The 20,162-nt window shown below is 45.8% G+C and overlaps 1 protein-coding gene across 1 annotated transcript in view; it reads right to left on the reverse strand.

Moving 5' to 3' along the window:
- The window catches only part of MRPS17 (mitochondrial ribosomal protein S17), a 179,529-nt gene that overhangs the window by 84,354 nt on the left and 75,013 nt on the right, over positions 1–20,162 (reverse strand). The window contains exon 3 of the mRNA XM_069614880.1: positions 19,943–20,087. Within this exon, the coding sequence (XP_069470981.1) occupies positions 19,943–20,087 (145 nt within the window). The remainder of the gene's footprint in view (positions 1–19,942; positions 20,088–20,162) is intronic.

Below are 20,162 nucleotides of genomic sequence, written 5' to 3' on the forward strand. Positions count from 1 at the left end.
GATGGAGCCCGTGTGGTGAATAGAAGCGCCTGGAAGCACGTAAGTAAGCGCTTGTTGCCTGCTTCACGATGCGCTCTAACTGTCTTTTTATTTTGCAGGTACAAGTTCGGGGCGGCTGCAGGGTGCCGGAATACCCACTGGGTTAGATGTGGAAAGGAGTAATGGCACGTGAGTATTAAAGTTCCCCAATGTCTTTAAACGCACCTTGTTTTGTCTTTCAGATGCGGGATGCAGCGCCGAAGGCCTCCGGAGCGTGCGAAGAGTTGGTAAGCTTTTGTCTTTCAGATGCCAGAATGCAGTGTGAAGACCTCCGGAGCGCACGAAGAGTAGGTAAGCCTTTGTCTTTCAGATGCCGGAATGCAGCGCGAGGCGTTGGTGACAGCCGATGGATCAGGTAAGTGAAGAGCTGTCACTGAAGACCGTAATGCTAACCTGTTCTTTCTTGTCTTTATAGGTGTTGCTGAAGACTGGATTCAGAATGGTAAGCCTTTTTCCTTAGGCCCAGGATCAGATGCAGAAGACACGATGAGCGTTCTGCTGCTGAGGATGCAGAATAACGCAAAGCAAGATTCATCCATCGGGTGTGGTTTAAATAGCCTCCTGTAGTGCTTAGGTGTCTCCTTCCACAGCCACGCCTAGGTAAGAAAAGAGTTCCTGCTTTCCAGAAGAGTTCCAGTGTTCTGAATCTAGGGAGTGGCTCCTGCCCCACCCAACAGGAAAAGTAGTTCCAAACAGAAGAGGATCAGAGACTCAACTGGCAGGCAAGTAAGCAGCATGGTCTGCTGCAGGTAAGTCCACCCAAGCATTATGAGCCCGGCGCTTCCAGCGCTGGGACTGGGCATATTTATGAGCCTGGTGCCACTGGCGCCAGGACTGGGTCCAAAAGGTCCCAATTGGGACTGGTTGGCACTCGGAACCTGGGTTATGGATCTGCTTCCAAAGGAGTTGGGAAAACCCTGACCTTTTGGAAGCAGAGATCATGACACCCTTCCCCTTGCATCAAACGTGTATTACTCTTCTGATGTTGTCATGGGTCCCTCTTAATGAGCCAGGTTTGGTCTTCATTGATTATATGGGGAAGGACCTCGTTCAATCTATTGGCCAGGATCTTTTGCTATAGAGTGTGGCGTCTGTGTTTAATAGGGCTATGGGGCGATAGGAAGTGCAGCCCTCAGGGTCTCTCCTGGGTTTCAGAATCAGTGTAGTCGTGGATTCTGCCATTGATTTGGATATTACCCCCGATTTAGCGAAAGAGTTAATAGAGTGGTGAGCTGTGCGATTAACGGCCCGCAAAGTCTTTGTAGAATCTATTGGTGAACCTATCCGGCTCCGGAGCTTTCCCTGCTGGAAGGGAGCGAATAGCCTGGGCGATTTCCTGGGACGTTATAGAATTCTCTAATGTTTCTCTTATTGCCCCAGAGAATTGTAGGAGCTGCGCCTGTTCTATGAAGTTCTGAATTTGGGTAGTATTCCCTTGGTTTGGGGTGGAGGAATTACTCAAAAAAATCTTCCATAACCTTCAGTTTCCCAGCCTCTGTGATCTCCTCCTTCCGCTCTGTAGACCTCGGGACCTCATTAATTTTCCACCAATCATTTATTCACCTTGTTTCGTCACACCTAGATAGGTTTTTTAAATTTAGCATGTGCCACACTTAGATGGACTTAAGATGGAATGCTTAACTTTAGCCTGCGTCGCACCTAGATAGTATTGTGTATGTTAGCATGCGCCACACTTAAATTAAACTGTGAATGTTGCCAAGTGCCACACTTCGATGGAATCGTGATCACTAGTCTGCCTCACATCTAGATAGAATATTGAAGATTAGCAAAAGTGCCACACTCAGATGGAATAGTGAATGATAGCAAGCATCACACCTAGACATAATTGCAAGGACAGCAATACCAATTAACCAATCCACTAACAATTACAGCCCTCTGCATACACCTCTCAAATGCTAACCAAACACAACCACAAGCCTACAACACAACAATCGGCACAAACTTCCCTACACCGCAACAACAAAACAAACCACACAGACTTGAACAGCACACGACTACCGACCGTAAAACACCCCAAACCCAGCCAAGGGACCAACCAGGCTGAGGCTGCCAACAGCACATCACTGCTCTCTTGCACTTTTCCAGCTTATTCCCACTAACTCACCTCCCCCTTTCCCTTTTCAGAGCCGCCAGAGGAACACTCCAGTGGAGATGATGTTAAAGGCTATTTATACCGCGCTCTAACATTGAGTAACGCTTGGGCCGCCTTTCCCATCATGTGAGATTCTAGGGCTTGTCTTGCTATCCTGAGGTCTCACAGAGTGAGTCTCCCTCCCTTCTTTGCATGTGCTTTCTCTTTCCCTTGTACCACTGTTTCCAACTCCCTTTGGCACAGTTGTTGATGCCTACCCCAGGTTGTTGTTTGCCCTATAATACCACCTCTGAGCACTGCTTCCCCCCCCCCCCCCCATGTCCCATATGTGGGGTATATCCACGCCCTCCATCATATTTTCTTAAAAGTAGTGCATTATAGCCCCTTCCATTGCCGCCATGGCTGTCGTGTCTGTTAAGATCGCCTCATTGAGTCTCCAAGGGGGTCTCTGGTGTAGAGTGCCCTGCCCCAGGTCTATTTCTAGTTTTACCAGGGAGTGGTCTGTGAGAGCTTTTGGTAAAATTTCTATTCCCTTGACCAACGCGATGAGGATAGAGGGGACCAAGAACATGTCTAACCTTGGGAACCCCCCCGCCAAACCCCTCCATGTACAGCCGAGAAAAGGTGTATCCTCTCTCTCCTGGGTACGTAAAGCGCCATGTCTCTATCAGCGATAGTTCTCTCAGTAGTGTAGTCATGGCATAATTGTTTTTGGCGTTTGTCGTGGGGGCTAGTGTTTTATCCATGGTTGGGTCTACCACGCAGTTGAAATTCCCCCATAATATTGGGTCTCCTATGAAGTTCGCTAGGATCTTTGGCATTTCAGCTAGAAATTCTGCCCAATTTTGTTTAGGTCCTTATATTATCCCCAGTGTGATGTTCTGGCCCCCTAGGACACGTTTCATTAGCAGGTATCTTCCTTGTGCATCTCGCTTGACTTCCGTTGTTCGTAATGGGGTGCATTTGCGTACCATGATGGCTACTCCCCATTTTTTGAGGCCGGTAGTTGCAAAATACGTTCAGGGGTACGTTCTACTTCCGAGACGTTTTTCATCTTCTTTTAATAGGTGGGTTTCCTGTAGGAATGCAAAGTCTATCTCCAAGAAGGACAGCCTTAGTAGTACGGTCTTCCGTTTTATATTGGCGAGTTCAGACCCCGCATGTTTAGGGTCAGGCATTTCATTTCAATGGTTACTGCTATGGGATATGCAAGTTGCTTTTTATCCAGCCAACCTGGGGGCCGGAGCGGGCTTCTTTTCGAAACAGATGGGGGGACGTAGTATTTGGGAAACCATGTATACTTTGTGCACGTGGAGGAGAGAACATAAGAACAGAAATAAAAATAACCCCCCCCTCAAAGAAAGAAAACTGTGGTACTCTCCTGCCTGCACCCGTAGACGACATGCGGGTGGCCGCCATTCCCTCATAGCGAACCCACCCACACCCCAATCGATGCATGTCCTCTATGGTAACGTGTGTGCAATTTCTCACCTTTCCAGGCGATCTCCATCCAAGGCGATCACCATCCCCTCGAGGTAGGGCAACAGGCCAGGCCAATTGGTTTCCAGCTTTTCTTCTTTTGGGCTTTTCCTAGTCATTTTTCTCCAGCCGTTGATGTTTCTAGGATTTTCCTCCTCCTCGGTTTCCTTGCATTGCTCTTGGTGGTCCATTCCAGAGTGCGCCGTGGTTCCATTTTGCTTGGATCCCCTGGGGTCCCAATCATCAGTTCTGCCGCTTCCTCGCCGGATCCGATTGCGTATCTTTGATTCTGACCCTCGAATAACAGTTTGCAGGGGAACCCCCACCTGTACCTGATTTTTTGCAATTGTAACCATGCCGTTACTACGTGTAGTTCCCGTCTGTTCGCTAGCGTGCAAGGTGCTAAGTCCTGAAACAGCAAGATGTGTGCTCCTCGGAATTGCATCGGTTCTTTCTTTCCAGCTGCTGCCATGATCAGTCCCTTCTGGTGGAAGAAGTGTACCCTGGACAGAACATCCGGTAAGAGGTTACAGTGCTGTTGCATTGTCGTGTCCTGTCCACTTATATTGCTGCAGTCTGGAAGTTCTAGGAGCATCCAAAACATATCCTGCACATAGTCCGTTATTTCTTGAACTAGGATATCTTGTCGAATTCCCTGTATCCCAATGTTATTTCTACAGGCTCTATTTTCAAGGTCTTCCTGCTTCGTCCATATCATTTCAAGTTGTTGTTCTATGCCCAGCACTATGCTGTTGAGCTCCGCCTGGGTGCGATCCTGCGCGTACCGTGTGTTTTGAACCGCATTCACTCGTGTTTCTAGTTGTGCGAGTTCAGCTCTGTGACTATTTTGACCATTGCTTCTTTGGTGTCTTTGATCCCCTTCGTCAGGTCCCGTTTCAGCATGGAGAGCATTTCTATAAGGTCCTATTTGGTGAAAGAGGACAAAGTATGTGTTCCAAGTGGTGGTGGGTGGACCTCGGCCTGAGTTTCTTTAGCATTCCTCTCTTTCTCTTTCTCCTTCTCCTTCTCTTGCATACCCAGTAGTGCTTCGATATTGCCTGCTTTTGGCTTTGCTCCTCCTTTCAACATCTTTTCTTCAGAATCTTTCTTCCCTGTTTATATACTTTCAAAATGTCTTTCAATTTCAGCTGGGAAGCCTCTCCGGTTCAGTAGCCAACAGGATTTCCTTCAGTGGCTTTTCACGACATAACTTTGTATGCCCTGAGAGAATTGAGGTGTGTACCCTGTTCAGCTGTCAGCCGGCTTCCTTTCTGTTGTAGCGCCTTAATAACTTATCAGGGTTGTGGCTTGTAAGCGCTGTCCACTGGTAGGGTGTGGTCATCACTCCTATGCCTTGCTCTGTTCCGCTACTTGTCCCTTGCTTCAGTGTTAGCGAGGTGCAGATCCAACTCTATGTCTGGTGTTCTTGCTGAGCTTCTTCTGCCAGGAAAACATGGCTAGTACAGTCTTTTCCCGTCAGGTATGGTGCTGCTGTTGAGAATGACTTACGTGCGCAATGGTAGCTATGTGATGCCCCACCTCCACACCGACCCGTTGCTATTGTCTAGGGCTCGGGTGACTCCTCAGCCCGATTCGGTTTAGCATGTTATTGTTCGTCCTGCTTTCCCGGCTCCTCTCCTTTCAGTCTGATCCCCCACTTCTTTGTCCCTCACGTCGGCGTTATGGAGGTGCAGAATGCAGACTTTTCAGTCCGCATGCTATGGTGCCGTAATTGGGAATGCCTCTAGTGCTCTGTGTTAGCTTGCGGCTGCGTGCTGCCCACATCTGCTCCATCCTGTTAGTATTGACCGGGCGTCAGGTGGCTCCTCACCTTGATTCTGGACTGCGCGCTGCTCCGTATCCGCTCTGTCCCGTTGTTTTTATAACATCGGGTCTAGGGCTCGGGTGGCTCTTCTCACCTTGCTTTTGGTTCCATCCCTGCTGTTCGTCTCGTTGAGCATCAGGGTTCTGTCTTCTGAGCCTCACTACCTGACCTTGCGGACGCCATGATCCAATCCGCTGCAATCAGATATTTTGGGTATCCCACGCAGCGTGGTTAATCCGCTCCTCTGGCACCTTCTTTCAGGTCGCCGTTCTCTGGTATCATGTGTACTCGCGCTTCGTTCTTTTGAGTGCTGTTGCTCCTTTCGTTCCACCGCACGCTCCCATGTGTCTTCAGATTGCCACGTTAAATCGCCATTGTTTTTCTGGGGGGTGAGGGAGAAGATGGCATAGGCGGCCATTTCCTCTGCACACGCAGGTGGTCTCTCCTTCCCATGCTCTTGTACAAAAGAGAAACAAGGAGAAATGTATGAAAAAAGGAAAAAAGAAATCAGTGTTTAAATGATAATGATCCCCACGTTAGGCCTCACGACGTAAGGCATTCCTTGTAGGAAGGATGACACACTCTGGCTCGGTTTCCAACACAGTACACAGTTAAAAAAACGTGGATCAAGGCTCGCCTGACCTTCCACGTTAAAGTCTTTCTCAGATTTCAAATTTAATGTTTCAACCAAAACTTTCAGAGGTCCCCCTATACCAGGCTCAAATCTTTCACCACACAGTTCTCGTAGGTGCCACTCTTCCGGGCTCAGACCTCTCACAATAAAGTGCAACACAAAATTGCAAAGGGGGTCCATTCCCCAAGCTTAGTATACATCGGGTCTCCCTCAATCGGGCTTAGACCCCTTTCGAAAGTGCGTGGCTTTCTTACAGACCAGAGCAGGACCACTTCGACTGAACGTTCACCATTTTACTTTCACTCTTGTCATTTATTTGCCTTTTAGATTCAAACAATGTACCTTTCATGGAGACTTTCGAATGGGCTACTTCCTTTCACCAGACCACCCAGTTACTTAGTATTGCTGATTTTGCAGTTGTATTTAACTTTAAAGTTCATTCACGGGTCTGCATTTCTTCGCGTACCAGCCACACGCGTGCAGCCATCACTTGTGATATGATGTTGCTACTTCATTCACTTTAACACACCGGTCTTTCAGGTCGCTTGCCAACTCACAGGCTGTGTGCGTTTCTTTCTTGTGTTGCGTTTCCAATTTTCGAGTCAAGGTTAGTACTCGCCTCCCCAACTCTACCGTTCACCCGGGTCGCAGGTGTCCCTGAAACACAATGCAATCTTCACTTGTGAGATCTCGCCTTCTCCACGTGTCTTTTGTGGTCTGTCTGAGGTTTCGCCCTCCAGTAGAGAAGACTTGGGGTTTTCGGCCCGCTGCTCACATCCTTTGGTCCATTGATCTGCTGCAGTAGGTGTGCCTTCATCCCAGAAGTTTTGCTCGTTCTCGTGTTCTGCCTTTCTCAGAGGGTGTCTTTAGGTGTTGCCTTTTATTCGTGTGAGGAGAGCCAACTGTTATCAGGTGTATGCACTTAGGGTAAAGTGCCTGACTTTGCAGGGATCCGATTAACAGGACATGTCCAGTACGATGTCAGAGAGTTAGTCTGGTTGTTCTTAGTCACCCTCTTCTTCGGTCCAGTGTTTATGTAAAAAGTGGGCGGGGGGAGTTGGGACTTTGGAAAATCCTAAAAAAATAGGATGGGGTATCTGAACAAAAAACAAGAGGGGGAATACTGCAACTCACCATCGGCTATCTCATTGTCACTCCCCGAAAAACGCTCACCCAGGTGATCCTACAGCACTGGTCCATACCCAGGGTTTGGATCCAAAGGCGATGGCCGTTCCCTGGCTACCAGAGAGAGAGCCCTGAGGACTAGCAGGTGAGACACCCTCTGGTTTCTCACACCTGTAATTAAACCCTATTGGGCGGCTGTTACTCTAATCCATGAAATTGTGGGTATTCGGCTCCCTTAGATCCTTTGGTAGTCTTGTTCGGAGATCTAGATGACCAGGATATTTTTACCATTGGTGTCCCTCGCCCTCTTTTATTCAACCATATGCTCACCGCAGCTAAACTCACCATCGCTCAACATTGGAAAAAGGTGGACGCCCCTTCCCTTCATATATGGTGGGCAAACATTTGGTATATTTGCACCATGGAGAAAATCATTGCTACCCTCTCCAATACTTTGAGCAAATATATGCTTATATGGGATCCCTGTATCACTTTTGTTACTTTGGAGTATTACAGCCCTCCGATTCCCCAACAATGGAAATAGTTTTTGTTATTGTAAGTAAGACGCTGTGAGCGCAGTAAATGGATGCCATGCTGTGTCCGAGCGAAGCGCTGTGAGCACTGAGGCTGCACGGATATGTAGGGATCCCTTCTGCCTGAATTGTTCCGCTGTGCTGGGCTGCTGTGGGGGACCGTGTGGAATCCGGTAGCCAGGTGGTCTACAGGGATGTAGGGGAGCAGTGTTGTTGGCTGCTGCCCATTTGGTTCACGTTTCACATGCTTTTCGCGGCAGGAGACAGTATACCAAGGCTGGAGAGCATGGTGCTGGCTTTTGTGTTGCGTAGGGTTGCTGGTAATAGGATCGATTTCCTTTTTAGTCCATAATAAACACTGCTGGGATGAATGCCCAACCACATATGGAGTGACCTGTAACTCGTATATATTTTGGTATACGTCTGTGAGATGGTCTTGACAAGACAGGGTACCATGTGTGAAATGCTAACTCCCCATAGAACACGACTAACTGAGGTAAGAGCTGCCAGTGCTCGTAGAAGACGTCTCCATGAAAATAAACTCAGGTTCTCAGAGGATGTTATTTGGGGAAGTGAGATTAGAGGATGGTGCCAAGCAAGAAGTATTGTGGGATGCTAGCCAAATGGTGGATGGCAGTTCCATTGACCAGACTGTTGGTACTGAGTTGGTAGACCTGTTGATAACCATGTCCCACCTGTCTTGCCTTGATAAAAGGGATAAAAGAAGCATCTCCTCAGAGGAAAGTTTGCATCAAACGATGATCGTTCTGTTGAGTTGGATGTGTTTTCTGCCCAATGGCAGTTAGTGAAGGAAAGAATTGCTGCTCATATTTTTCAATGTAGAAATTACCATGAGTTTGGTTTATGGCTGGACCTGCTGGACAGAGTGGTGTAAGGAACGCATGGTGGCAATAGTAAAACAGACACAAGTGACCACATTTCAAGGGTGTTTATTGAACTTTCACAAAGGTGCGATAAACGCCTATCTAACCGACCATCAAATAAAAATAATGCAGTCCTCGTGGAGTCGCGTAAAAATAAAAAGGGCCTATATTAAAAAAAAAAACACTATTGCCAATCCTAAGCACCAAATTACAAATAATGTAGGGTAATGTTCATGAAAAAGAAAGAAGTGCTCACAAAATGATATACGTCAGGATGCTCAGGCCGTTGGCCTCTCTTGCCCACATTTTCAGCACAGGGCAAGGTGCGACACTCGAGCACAGCGCACACTCTGGGTTCTGTGGCAAGAGGATACAGTTCAGGACCTTCTGTGTCCAAGCCTCTTTACTTCTTGCAAGTCGCTTAACTCACAGGGCCTGCTGTACAAAAACAAAAACGTAAATGTTATTTTTATTTCACCTGTATTCAAGTTGGGTATTCACCCTGGATCCCCATCAGCCAGGCTCAGATCTTTTTCAAATTAATAGATCCAAGTCGGATCCCCCTCTTCTGGGCACAGATCCCTTACCACAAACAATGTCCGAATTCTTTCTCGGGTGACTCATGGTTCACCCCGGATCACCCTCAGCCGGGCTCAAATCCCTTTCTTTCGCTCAATGAGTCTCCCTCAGCCGGGCTCGGACCAATTGTGATGCACCTTTTATTATGTTATCGAAGACTTTCGAATGTGGAAAGGGTTTAGCTTGACCCGCTGCATGACCACTTCAAACTGAATATTCTTTTTTCCCCACACTCAGCATCAGTTGGATACCTAAACACAGACTTTCGAATGAGCTCCCACGTGGCGCTGGACCACACTGTGTATGGTATCTTTACTTGTCTCCAAAAGTTAAATTATAAAAAAATCAACTGCTCCTTTTGGTTTCCAATTATATTTGCTTTGCTTCTCGCAAATGCCTCACACACTGTTCTCTCTATACAAAATTGCAGTTTGCAACCTTGGTTCAAAAAACACAAGCTGGTTTGGTATCGGTCTCTCTGACTCACCGTGTTTTCTGTGTGCTGTGTTTTCTGATGCCGCTTTGTTGTAGGAGCCAAGGACAGTATCACTGCTGCAATCGCTCCTCCCCGCCCAGGTTATCAACCTCCGACACACTGCAGGTTTGATCAGCCTTAGTTCCTAGTCTTCAGTTCCTTACTTTCCAAGGCTCACGAAAGCAACGTCTTTAGTGGTCAAGGGTACTTCCCTCCTTGCGACCCTCTCTGGTTTCGCCATCTTTCTCCTTGTACTAAACTGCCATCTTGGAACTGCTGTCTCCTCGTGTATCTTGCCTAGCTCAGAGTGTGCTTTTGTGCTCCATCCTTTATCTGTGTGGGGAAGTGTGATGGTAGTCGGGTGCGTGTAATGATCTATAATTGCCTGACCTTGCGTGACCACGGTGCTGGGACATGTCAGGTATACGGCTCTGGTGTTAGTCGGTTGTCGCTCAGGGTGGGCTGTCTGTAAGAAAGTGTTTGTGTCCTGAAGGGGGGGGGGGGGGGTTGAGTTCCTAGGTATCCTACCTGGTAGGATGGGGGAAAAGGGGTTATAGGGAAGGGGATACCACGTCTCACCCTCTGGTGTCAAACTTGAACTCCCCAAAGACCCCTCATCCAGGTGATCCTCCCGCACTGGTCCACCCTCAGGAACTAGATCCAAAAGTGATGGCCGTGACCTGGCCACATGGATGACAGATACCCGGGTACTAGCGGGTGAGACACCTTCAGGTTTCTCACAGCAACAACATTAATCTGCCCTGTTCTGGTGGATAATTCTGTCAGACAGATACACCTGGGTGCGTTGATATGGTTAATATTGACTGCCAAACCTCTGCAGAATTCTGGCATTGCAGTGGCCATGGATATAACTATTCAAACCAAGCTTGATGTTTTGTATAGCTCGAAGCCGTTGGTACCTGAAAATGTAATGCAGCTTTACTCCATCCCTACTTCTGCACCTACTTCTGCACTTACTTATAGGCTTGTTCAAGTAGGTCTGACTAGCGTAGATGCAGACCTGGGCCAGTCTATAGCATCTGTGGCCTTTAGAGTCTGTACTAAAACTAGAATCAACCCCTTTACGACTGCTCGACTCAGCAAATCCAAGATGCCACATATTGCTGATAAGTCATCAAGGAAATTCGCTCTGGATCCAAAAAATCTCATTACCAATGTCATGCCACCTTCAAGGCCGGAACCGAGAGAGGCCCTTAGAAATAAGGTGATGGCCTGGCTCTGTGGTAGAATCGGACCAGGGATTGCAAGAAGTCTGGACTTGAAGATTGGTGTACGCAAGCTAATAGAGACTGCATAATAATTGGCTGCGAACAGAGCAATCTTCCTTTCTTTCTGACAAATTGTAACAAGTTTTCTAATATGCCCTCGGACCTGAAGCTGATTGTAGATCGTGGATAATTTAATTTTGCCATACACCTAATAGGGCTAATCCACTATCATCCCACTCTGCATTTTGATTTCCATTTGCCTGTCTTGTAATCTTTCTTTGTGCGCCCTGAGACCTATGGGTGTGTGGCGTGTTATAAAAATTAATTAAATAATCATTAAAAAAGAAAATGCTGAGTCTTTGCCTTGTAAACTGTATCGATGTATTCTAGGTGCTCCATGTGTTGAACTCATCAACAGCTGCAGTTGATCCCAGCGCTCTCGCTACATGTGGTTTTCTTTTACCCCGTTTAATTGCTCTTGTATTGGAAAGCGTATATGTATGAAATGTCTTTGCCTGACATAGCTCTTCTTCGTTTGAATTGACTCGTTGTGCTTTTTTTTTTTCCATTTCTCTAACTAACCTGAAAATCAAATAAACATACTTTAAAAAAAATAATAATAAAAAAAGAGAATGTCCAAGTGAATGGCTGTATAACATGTTAACATTTGCATTTAGGAACCCGGCAGGGATCGACAAATGCCTTCGCCCACACGCATAGTTAAGGAGATTGTATGAAGGACCGAGTACCATTTCCATGGAAGAAGGAAGCAGAGCAGACTGGGCACTGATGCCCGACGAGCACGAGCAGCAGGGCTTGAGAGGCAGATGATCCACTTGCTCGAGTGAGTGACCGCGAGCGACAGGATTCAGTAGCAAGTAGTAAAACATTCAGGACGATCCACTCCGAGTGCTTCAAAAGATAGATGTATATCACTCTGTGGGAGTGGTCGGGACAGTATCTTCTTGTATGTGCCACGAAGACTGTTGCGCTAAGCGTTGTGAAATCTGTGTGGTGTGTGGTTCTTGAAAAACAAAGCATACACAATATGCAGGTCAAGCAGTTTGACCTGCGTTTTGTGTATAGTTTGTTTCAAGCTTGCAGTACATTTACATATATTCCTTTCCTGACCGCTCTACTTGCTGAAACAGTCTAGTTTTTCTGTGTGCGCAAAAAAGGTGTTCCGCATGCCCACATCAGATCCACATTTATATCCTTTTGGGCAATAAGTGAAATACACACATGACTTGGGGATGGAGTAAGACACCTTTTTGTGCACACAGCCGGTAAAAAAAAACAGCAGCATTTCAGGAAGCCCGGTGTGGTGTCTGTTTATTTACAGAGTGGGTGGGACAAATGGAAGAGACTGGGCAGTAAAGTTCTACATCTTCACTAGTCACTGAGGCAGTGAGTGACTCGGTGGCTCTGCCTCTGAACTAATGGGAAAAGCAGTTTAGAACCCAGACTATCAAAACCTAGGATAGGCAGTAATGTTCAGAAATTGAGATCTTCTGGTAACTAGTTGAATTTATCTAAGTCAGCATGACTGACTTAGCATCTCAGATAGAGAGTACTCTTTCATGTTTATCTCTTGGAATATACGGGGTCACCACTCGTTTCTCATCAATCGTAGGGGCAGGGAGGAAATTGTACAGTCCCATCTCTTCCTGCTCCAGGAGACATGCCTCACTCCCTCCCCTTTGTAATGGATGGCTACTCAACAATCTTTAGACTATCAACCTCACCAATAGTGGGTCACCCTAAGGAGGGGGGGGGTTATGTATTGAAGCTAAAAGTTAATTCTCTCTGGGTCTGTACACAGGTGCTAAAGAGCACATCAATTTCCTTGCTGCACTGTGTCCTAAATTTCCACAAGGCTCGGGTGGAACGTTGGTGGCCACCTTATATGATCCTCGGGGGGCAATTGTATGTCCGACCTCATGGAGGTAGTGACAGATAATCTGCAGGCATGGTCCTCACAGCCAAATAAAAGAGGCATAATCTTCATGGGGCACTTTAATGTGGATTGTCTTTTAGACACCCCAATAGTTAACAGGAGTGAACAAAAAACGACAGTAGGGAAGAAGGGTATCGAATGGTTAGAGTTATTAGCTGAATTTGATTTATTTCCTCTCTTGCCCAAGGACTCTGTCCCAAATGTGACTTGGTCTAATGGGACTTATTGTAGTCACATTGATTTCATTTTTGTCAATAAGACGATATTAGACTCGTCTCCTGAGCACCAGGTATGCCGGGTGTCTAGGAGTGACCATGCAATGTTACTTATAGGATGCAATAAGGGTAAAGTAAAAGCAAGGGACAGATTACGTCATAATCCCACGCTTAATTTACACGATAACAAGACTTTTGTGGACCAGTGTGAACATAAATAGCCTCAATGCATCCTTGTGGTAAAACCCTTTGGTGAAATGTTGTGGGACTGTCATTGGGATTTGAAGCTACTGTTGGATCCATACTGGCCTAATGAATGTAGACATCTGGTCAGGAGTAGGCAGTTTGATAGACCAGGGCTAAGGTCTGATTTGTGTATTGCTAAAAAGAAAAAAAAAAAATTAACGCCTAGCTGAGAGGTGACACCCGGACACTGACAAAAGAGTAACCGCAGCAAGAGTAAAAGTAAACTAACCATTGGCTGCGTGATCATCAATTTAAAGATTATTCCTCAAAGTGGAAATTTGTCAATGCCCTAATAAGAACGCATGATTCACAAAGGTTTTGGCACTTATTGAGGTTTTACATAACGTGTTCAGTCGAGGTTGAATTTTGTGGCATCACAGAGGCCAAGTGGGGAACTTTCATTGGAGAACATTACTGGGATCAAAAAGAAGCTTCCCATCTGTTTGGGAGGAAATCAATGACTGGCAAACTTAGTTCGGAAGCATGTCAGGGAATTAGACCTCATGACCACTTAATAAAACCAAAATTCAGGGCCATTGGCCCGGATGGATTGTGTAATGCAATAATAAAAAAAAGATTGTGCTCTGGGCATTACTACTAAAGGAACTATTTCTCCACATTTGTGAATCGGGTGACATACCATGTCAAAAATCAATTTTAATCCCGGTTTATAACCAGGGCTCATGTCTGTTCTCCAGTTGCTACAGACTTCTTGCAATGCTTGATTGCAGTACTACGATTTTTACAAACTTACTCCTGGATATGCGAACAGTGTGGTCTAGAACTTAACATTTATTACCCCCTTACCAAACTGGTTTCAGGAAGGGCTTTAGCACCTCACATTATTTACGACACCTACCGTAATCCTGAGACTTCGCTGTACATATGTTTTGTGGATTATTGTGCTGCATTTCATAGTGTCATCCGGTTGAATTTGTGGGAAAATTTAGAGTCCTGGGGGATGGATTCCTCGTTGCTCTGTTTCATAACATTGCTGCACAATGACAACAGTGTTATAATTAGGATGTCACAGGAGGGTATTTTATTGATATTGATTGTTTATTTGTATAGCGCCTATGCACAATGTGTTTCGAAGCGCTTCAAGGAGGGAGGGAGCATGGTAAAATACAGTAACATTCTTACAGGTCCTTGAAACAAATCAGAATGTGAAAAATAACTATCAAATCATAACAGATAGTACAAGTGCATAGAACAATAAGGGAGAAGAGAGGGAAGGAAAAAAAGGAGAAACAATACAAGCAGTAACATTAGTATGCCTATCGGCAATTTTTGCAGTGCGAGGAGGGGAGGTGGAGGGGAGAGAAAGGAAGAGGAGAGGAACAAAACATTTCACTATCTTGAAAGGGTCAGTGACTTACCAAGATAGTGCTGGGGAGGGAGTGGGGGGAGAAAACGAGGGAGGGAGGGTGAAGGACAGACAGACAATCTTTTATCAGAAGACAAGGGACTGTGATAAGAGTAAGTGCAAAGATAAAAGAAAGATGAAAGAGGGGAAGGGCGAGATGGTGAAGGAGACAGGCAGCTACAATCATTACGCCAGCCGGCAAATTGGGGTAGTGCCTAGCTTACACAGGACAGGGCAGGGAGAGGAGGGGGGAGGGGAGGGGAAGAGAGACGGGGAGAAGGAGGGGGGAAAGAGGGCAAGGGGGGTGAGGTGGACTTTGAGAGAAAGGGGGGGAAGGGGAGAGGAGGGGACTGTAAAGAAGGAAAGGGTGGAGAGAAGGGTGCCCTGAGGGAATTAGGCCAGAGGGGGCACACAGACTCACTCGGGGGGCAGAGGGGGCACACAGACACACTCGGAGGGCCGAGGGGGCACACAGACACTTACGGGGCGGCACAGCGGCATACCGTGGTGGACAGGGGTAGACAGGGCCATTGTTGAGGCCTTGGTGGATGGCCGGCTCCTGCCTCCCGGTTGCTCTCATTGGCTTAACAAGCCAAAGTGCAGCCAATGGGAGGGGGAGCTGAGCCAGGCCACAAGAAAAAGTGAGAGTCTGTATGTAAATTATCAAAGCCCTTTTCTACTAGTATAGGTCTTAAGCAGGGGATGTGTGCTCGCCCCCTGCTTTTTAACCTGTACCTTGCCGATTTTGTTCAAGCTATGAAGCAGGCACAAAATCATCCACCACATTTTGGTAACAAAGACATAATCTGTCTAAAATATGCAGACGATACTGTCATTTTAGACAGGACAGCAGTTGGTTTACAGCATGCCCTTAATATTCTTGAGTCATATGCGAAAACCAACATGTTGCTTGTCAATACTACTAAAACCAAATGATGATCATCAGCAAAAAGTCTTACAGTGGTACTACCCTTAGTTGGTATTTGGGTAATACTTGCTTGAAACAAGTTAATATGTATACGTACATGGGCATCCATATCATAGGGCCACCACTTCACTGACATACTTTGTTGATATCAATCCCCCATAAAGCATGGAAAAAGTGTCTCTCTCAAGAAAGTTATTAATGTGTGTGGTGGGCGGTCTATAGAGGCCAAGCTTATCGCCTACATAAAATATCCGTTAACCCTGGCATCATCTATGTCTTAGAATCATTACCCGAGAAGCCATTGACTTGGCTGCCTAAAATAAAGGCAAAAATATTGTGCTTCTTGCTTGGCCTGCCTGGGTCTGTCCCAGTAGAAGCCATCGGACTTGATCTGGGTTTACAGTCATTGCTCTCATTATGGAAAGAGTCTGTATGTAAATGGATCAAAATAAAATTTGACGATGTGCCTGTGGACGCGCTCCGGAGCCAAACTACACCCAAAGCAAAGCGCTATACATGTAGCGTATGGTATAGGGACATGGAGGATACGGTTCATTCCTATTGTTCAGATATTGGTCCGACTTGCACCTCCTGTCGAGAGGTGCTGCGGTTCATAAAAAAAAAACTGGGTATGGAATCCAGGACACCATCTTTATTTAGCCCATTTGGCTAATCTCTGTAACTATGTGACCTATACATATCAGGGACTGATGAAAAGCTTGGTAGCTATTTGATTAAAATGCACAATCCTGCACTGATTGTTTTGGTCCTTTTGTTACGGTTTGACATCTTACTGGTATTGGCCCACATTGGTGCCTGGAGGGGTTTCCCCCTGCAGGAAAGGTTCTGCCATCTTTGTAAGACGCGCATCGAGTCTACTCGCCATATACTCAAGCAATGTTCAGCTTTGAGTGCAATGTATGAGAAAGGCTATGCCAAATTCAATCTATATGGGTCTGACCAGTTCTGGAGCATGACCTATGGTGCAGAATCATTAGTGGTTCCAACTGCTGCCTGCCACATACGGGTGAGGGCTAAAGCTAGGTTGGATGTTATATCTGTACAAACAAAGCGAATGAGTATGTTATTTTTAGCACGTTTGGGTCTCTTAAATTAATTGGCCTTATAGAAGCAAATTTTATAGCGTGATGCTGTGCTACTGTAGTTTTTTTATTCTGTTACCCATTTGTATGCCTATGTGATGAATTCCATTTATTTTTTAACTTTGTAATGAAATTAATGTTGTGATGTTTTTAATTCCTTCTTTTTTCGAACAGTGTAAAAGGTTGCATTCACACAACCGTATGGACCGTCACTGCCTCAAAAGACACCACCTGGACAGACCACTGTGTGCTATTGTAAATACAACTCCTCTATGTCAAATGGAGAATACCGGCAAGAATGGGAACTATAGAATAAGAAAGAATAGTACACAGTAAGAAAGAATAGTCCAGAGAAATAGAAGGACAAAGATCCTCAGCTGAAGAGGACCCAGCTCAAATGCATATAAAGCAAAAAAGAACTTGCATTAGTGAGTCGTGTTCATCAAGCAGGTAAAGTCAGAACCTAAGAGATAAGCCAGGGCGTTCCGGGAAGTTCTCGGTCGAGAGGACATGGAGAACGAAGGAGGAAAGCAGAACAGGACCCGGCAGGGAGCTGACTCGTGTGTGTGGCAAGCATTGCCAGGTGGTGATATTACCTTATGGAGGTGGACCTCGTGGTCCGACAACGACGCCGAGACAATCCAGCAGAATACTTCGCATAGACCAAAGCAGGGAAGGAAGGGAAAAGTTAATCAAGACAGCGTGATCCCGAGCTCACAGGAAGGACCAGTGACTGCAACCTGACAAGCTAGAACGGGAACGGCGGGAGACCCGGGAGTGGCCACGGGCCAGCGCTAAACAGTATCACGAATACCGAGAGATTCATCATACTCATCCTAGAAACTATAACAGTAGAAACGAGTGTAATGATTACAGAGACCTCATACTTGTCTCAGTAACAATAAAAGCAGGAAGGATTATAATGAATACTGAGAGAATCATACTCATCATACTTGTCTCAGTAACTGTGAAAGCCACAGAACATACAACTAATTCCAAGGGGCTCCTCATACTCGCCCCAGTGTTTACAACAGCAGAAAAGATAGTGAAGAAAGTCAAAAGACAGAATACTCGTCTCAGTGATTGGGAAGACCAAGCAAAGAGGAACAGAATAGCCTGCATGATGGTTCACATGAAGAGAAGTATTTAGAAGATAATGAAGTGGTAAAAGAAACTGGTCGGTGTGGAATGAGAAAGTTTACAACAAGTACAAGTGAGGGAGAGAGATATTGAAGCAAAAGAAATTCAGAGTAATAAAGGCCAAGAACCTGGAGTGGGGAGCAATAAATGAGTCAAGCCAAGGGATACCTGAAAGAAGCAACTAGGTCACAAGGAACTCTTTCAAGATAGACTATTAAGGCTGAGAAGGCCTTTCCCAGAGAAGGGAGTCATTCTCCTGTAACCCCCCTTTTTTTAATGATACAATCTTTAGTGGTAGGGTAGTTTTTGGACGGAGGCCAGACTATTTTGATTTGGACTAGATCACCGACTACATGCACCCTAGTTAGATTCAAGTTAGGCAAGGAAATCCCCAGTTAGGTAGGGAAAGATGGGCCTTTTGTTTATTATTTGAATAAAATCATATGTAGAAATGCCACCTCTTTGTCCGCCTCCTTCTCACCTACCCCACAACCCACAGGCACACAAAGCTTTGTCCACACCAGGCCTCAAATTGTGGACTCTACACTAGCCATTGGCTAGTGACAATTGATCCTTGGCGAGTAAGTAGTACTGTTCTATGTGCATGTGGAACACTTAGGGGGCGAGTGACATGGTTCGCTAGTGGCTTTCAACTTTGAAATGTTGACCCCTGGTCCACACAGTACACTTACTGAAAAATATACTTTTAAGTAGATATAAAGCATGTAAAGGATATATACTGTATCAGATTAGCACCGAGCTTCAGCACAGGAATATAATGTGGCCAGACTGAACAATGACACATGGAACACGTACGTTATAGCTAAACAAGTCTTCCCTCTGTTCTCAGGTTCTAAGGATGTAGATGGATAAATCCTATAAATAAATAAGTAAAGATCTTAAACAGTGGTCTGGACGTGTCAATACGAAGCATGGTTCCTACCAGGCGTTCAATAAAGATGCATCTTCCAAGCTTTGTACGATAGGGCGTCTCAGGGAAGAGGCAATGACCAATGAATCGGTCAGCTGAGTTTATCAATGCCGTCGTCTTCGTAAGTCCTAAGCCTCCTCACACACCTATTCAATAAAGAAAAAATCTTTACGTTTGGCCAACCCAAACGTTCTGGGGACAGTGAGCTAAAGACTTGGTTGAGACTCTCCCGGGGGCCATCCACCCAAGAACAGGTCAATGGGCTGTGTTTGTGCTGGTAGAGAGACTCCCAGAACCCCCTTTGTTTTGCAAAAGTTCTTAAACCGATTTATCGGAGGCCATCCATAATCTATGAGACAGAAGAATCCAAACAATACCTTTCCACGCAGCTCAGAATGTTTTTTTGCCACTAGCAACTGATGCATGATAATTGACTTAGTGAGAATAAGAAGTTTTGTGCTGTGTTGTATGAGCAACTGAGGTGGCGAGTGACATTCATTCTAACCAGGCTAGTAGCATTCAAACAGAAAGGCCTATCCCTGCCTTCTGCGAAGGCTCTTCATGTGCTACTCACATTCCAGACCCACTCCCAGTTTTCCTGCTTTCTCCCAGAGTCTAGAAGCCCTTTTTAGGTATTGCACTCAATAGTTTGTTGCGAGGGACTTAATCACCAAGTGTCTCCCGCTCACCATCTCTGACAAATATTTCAGCAATGCTATTGGTCTCGCCTTCGGATTCTCCAAAACCCAATGGCTTTCCCACCCACCAATGAATATCCTCAAAATACACACAAACAAACCTTGGCCCCCACAATCAAATCGCAATGCTGGGATTTCAATAGTGGAGACCAAAGACAACAATGACCAATCCAGTGATATGCCCCACCTAGCGGTTTCTGCCTTCCTCTCGATCCTAAGGCAGGGTCAAAGCTGGCCCCAGTCGACATTCTATCCACAGGTTTGCTATGCCCACTAAAAGTAGCCTAAGGCTCAACACAACTAATAGCGTTTCTACTTGCCAACGGACTACATGAGGTAATGTCAGAGTTAATGGTCTACTAATACACATTCCTTCAATCCCGGAACGTATGTAAGCCTAACACAAATTAACAAAAGTAAAATAATATTATAATTGAACTTACCTTAAGTAAATAGGGGTCCAACACAAGCCTGGTTACTCGAACCTTAGCAGTTTGTGGCATTTTGGTTCCTATGACTTTTCCTACAATCCATTTTGCGTGGACAGCTGCATGCTTTGCTGACATTTTCCAGCAAAATGGCAGATATCTGTAATTGTGAAAAAGAAATGCAGTTCAAAATTACAGGAAAGATAAAAGGCAATATGGATGTGAAATTATCTAA

Source organism: Ambystoma mexicanum, chromosome 9 (genome assembly GCF_040938575.1).
Source record: "Ambystoma mexicanum isolate Mex_15411 chromosome 9, UKY_AmexF1_1, whole genome shotgun sequence".
NCBI classification, from domain to species: Eukaryota; Metazoa; Chordata; class Amphibia; order Caudata; family Ambystomatidae; genus Ambystoma; species Ambystoma mexicanum.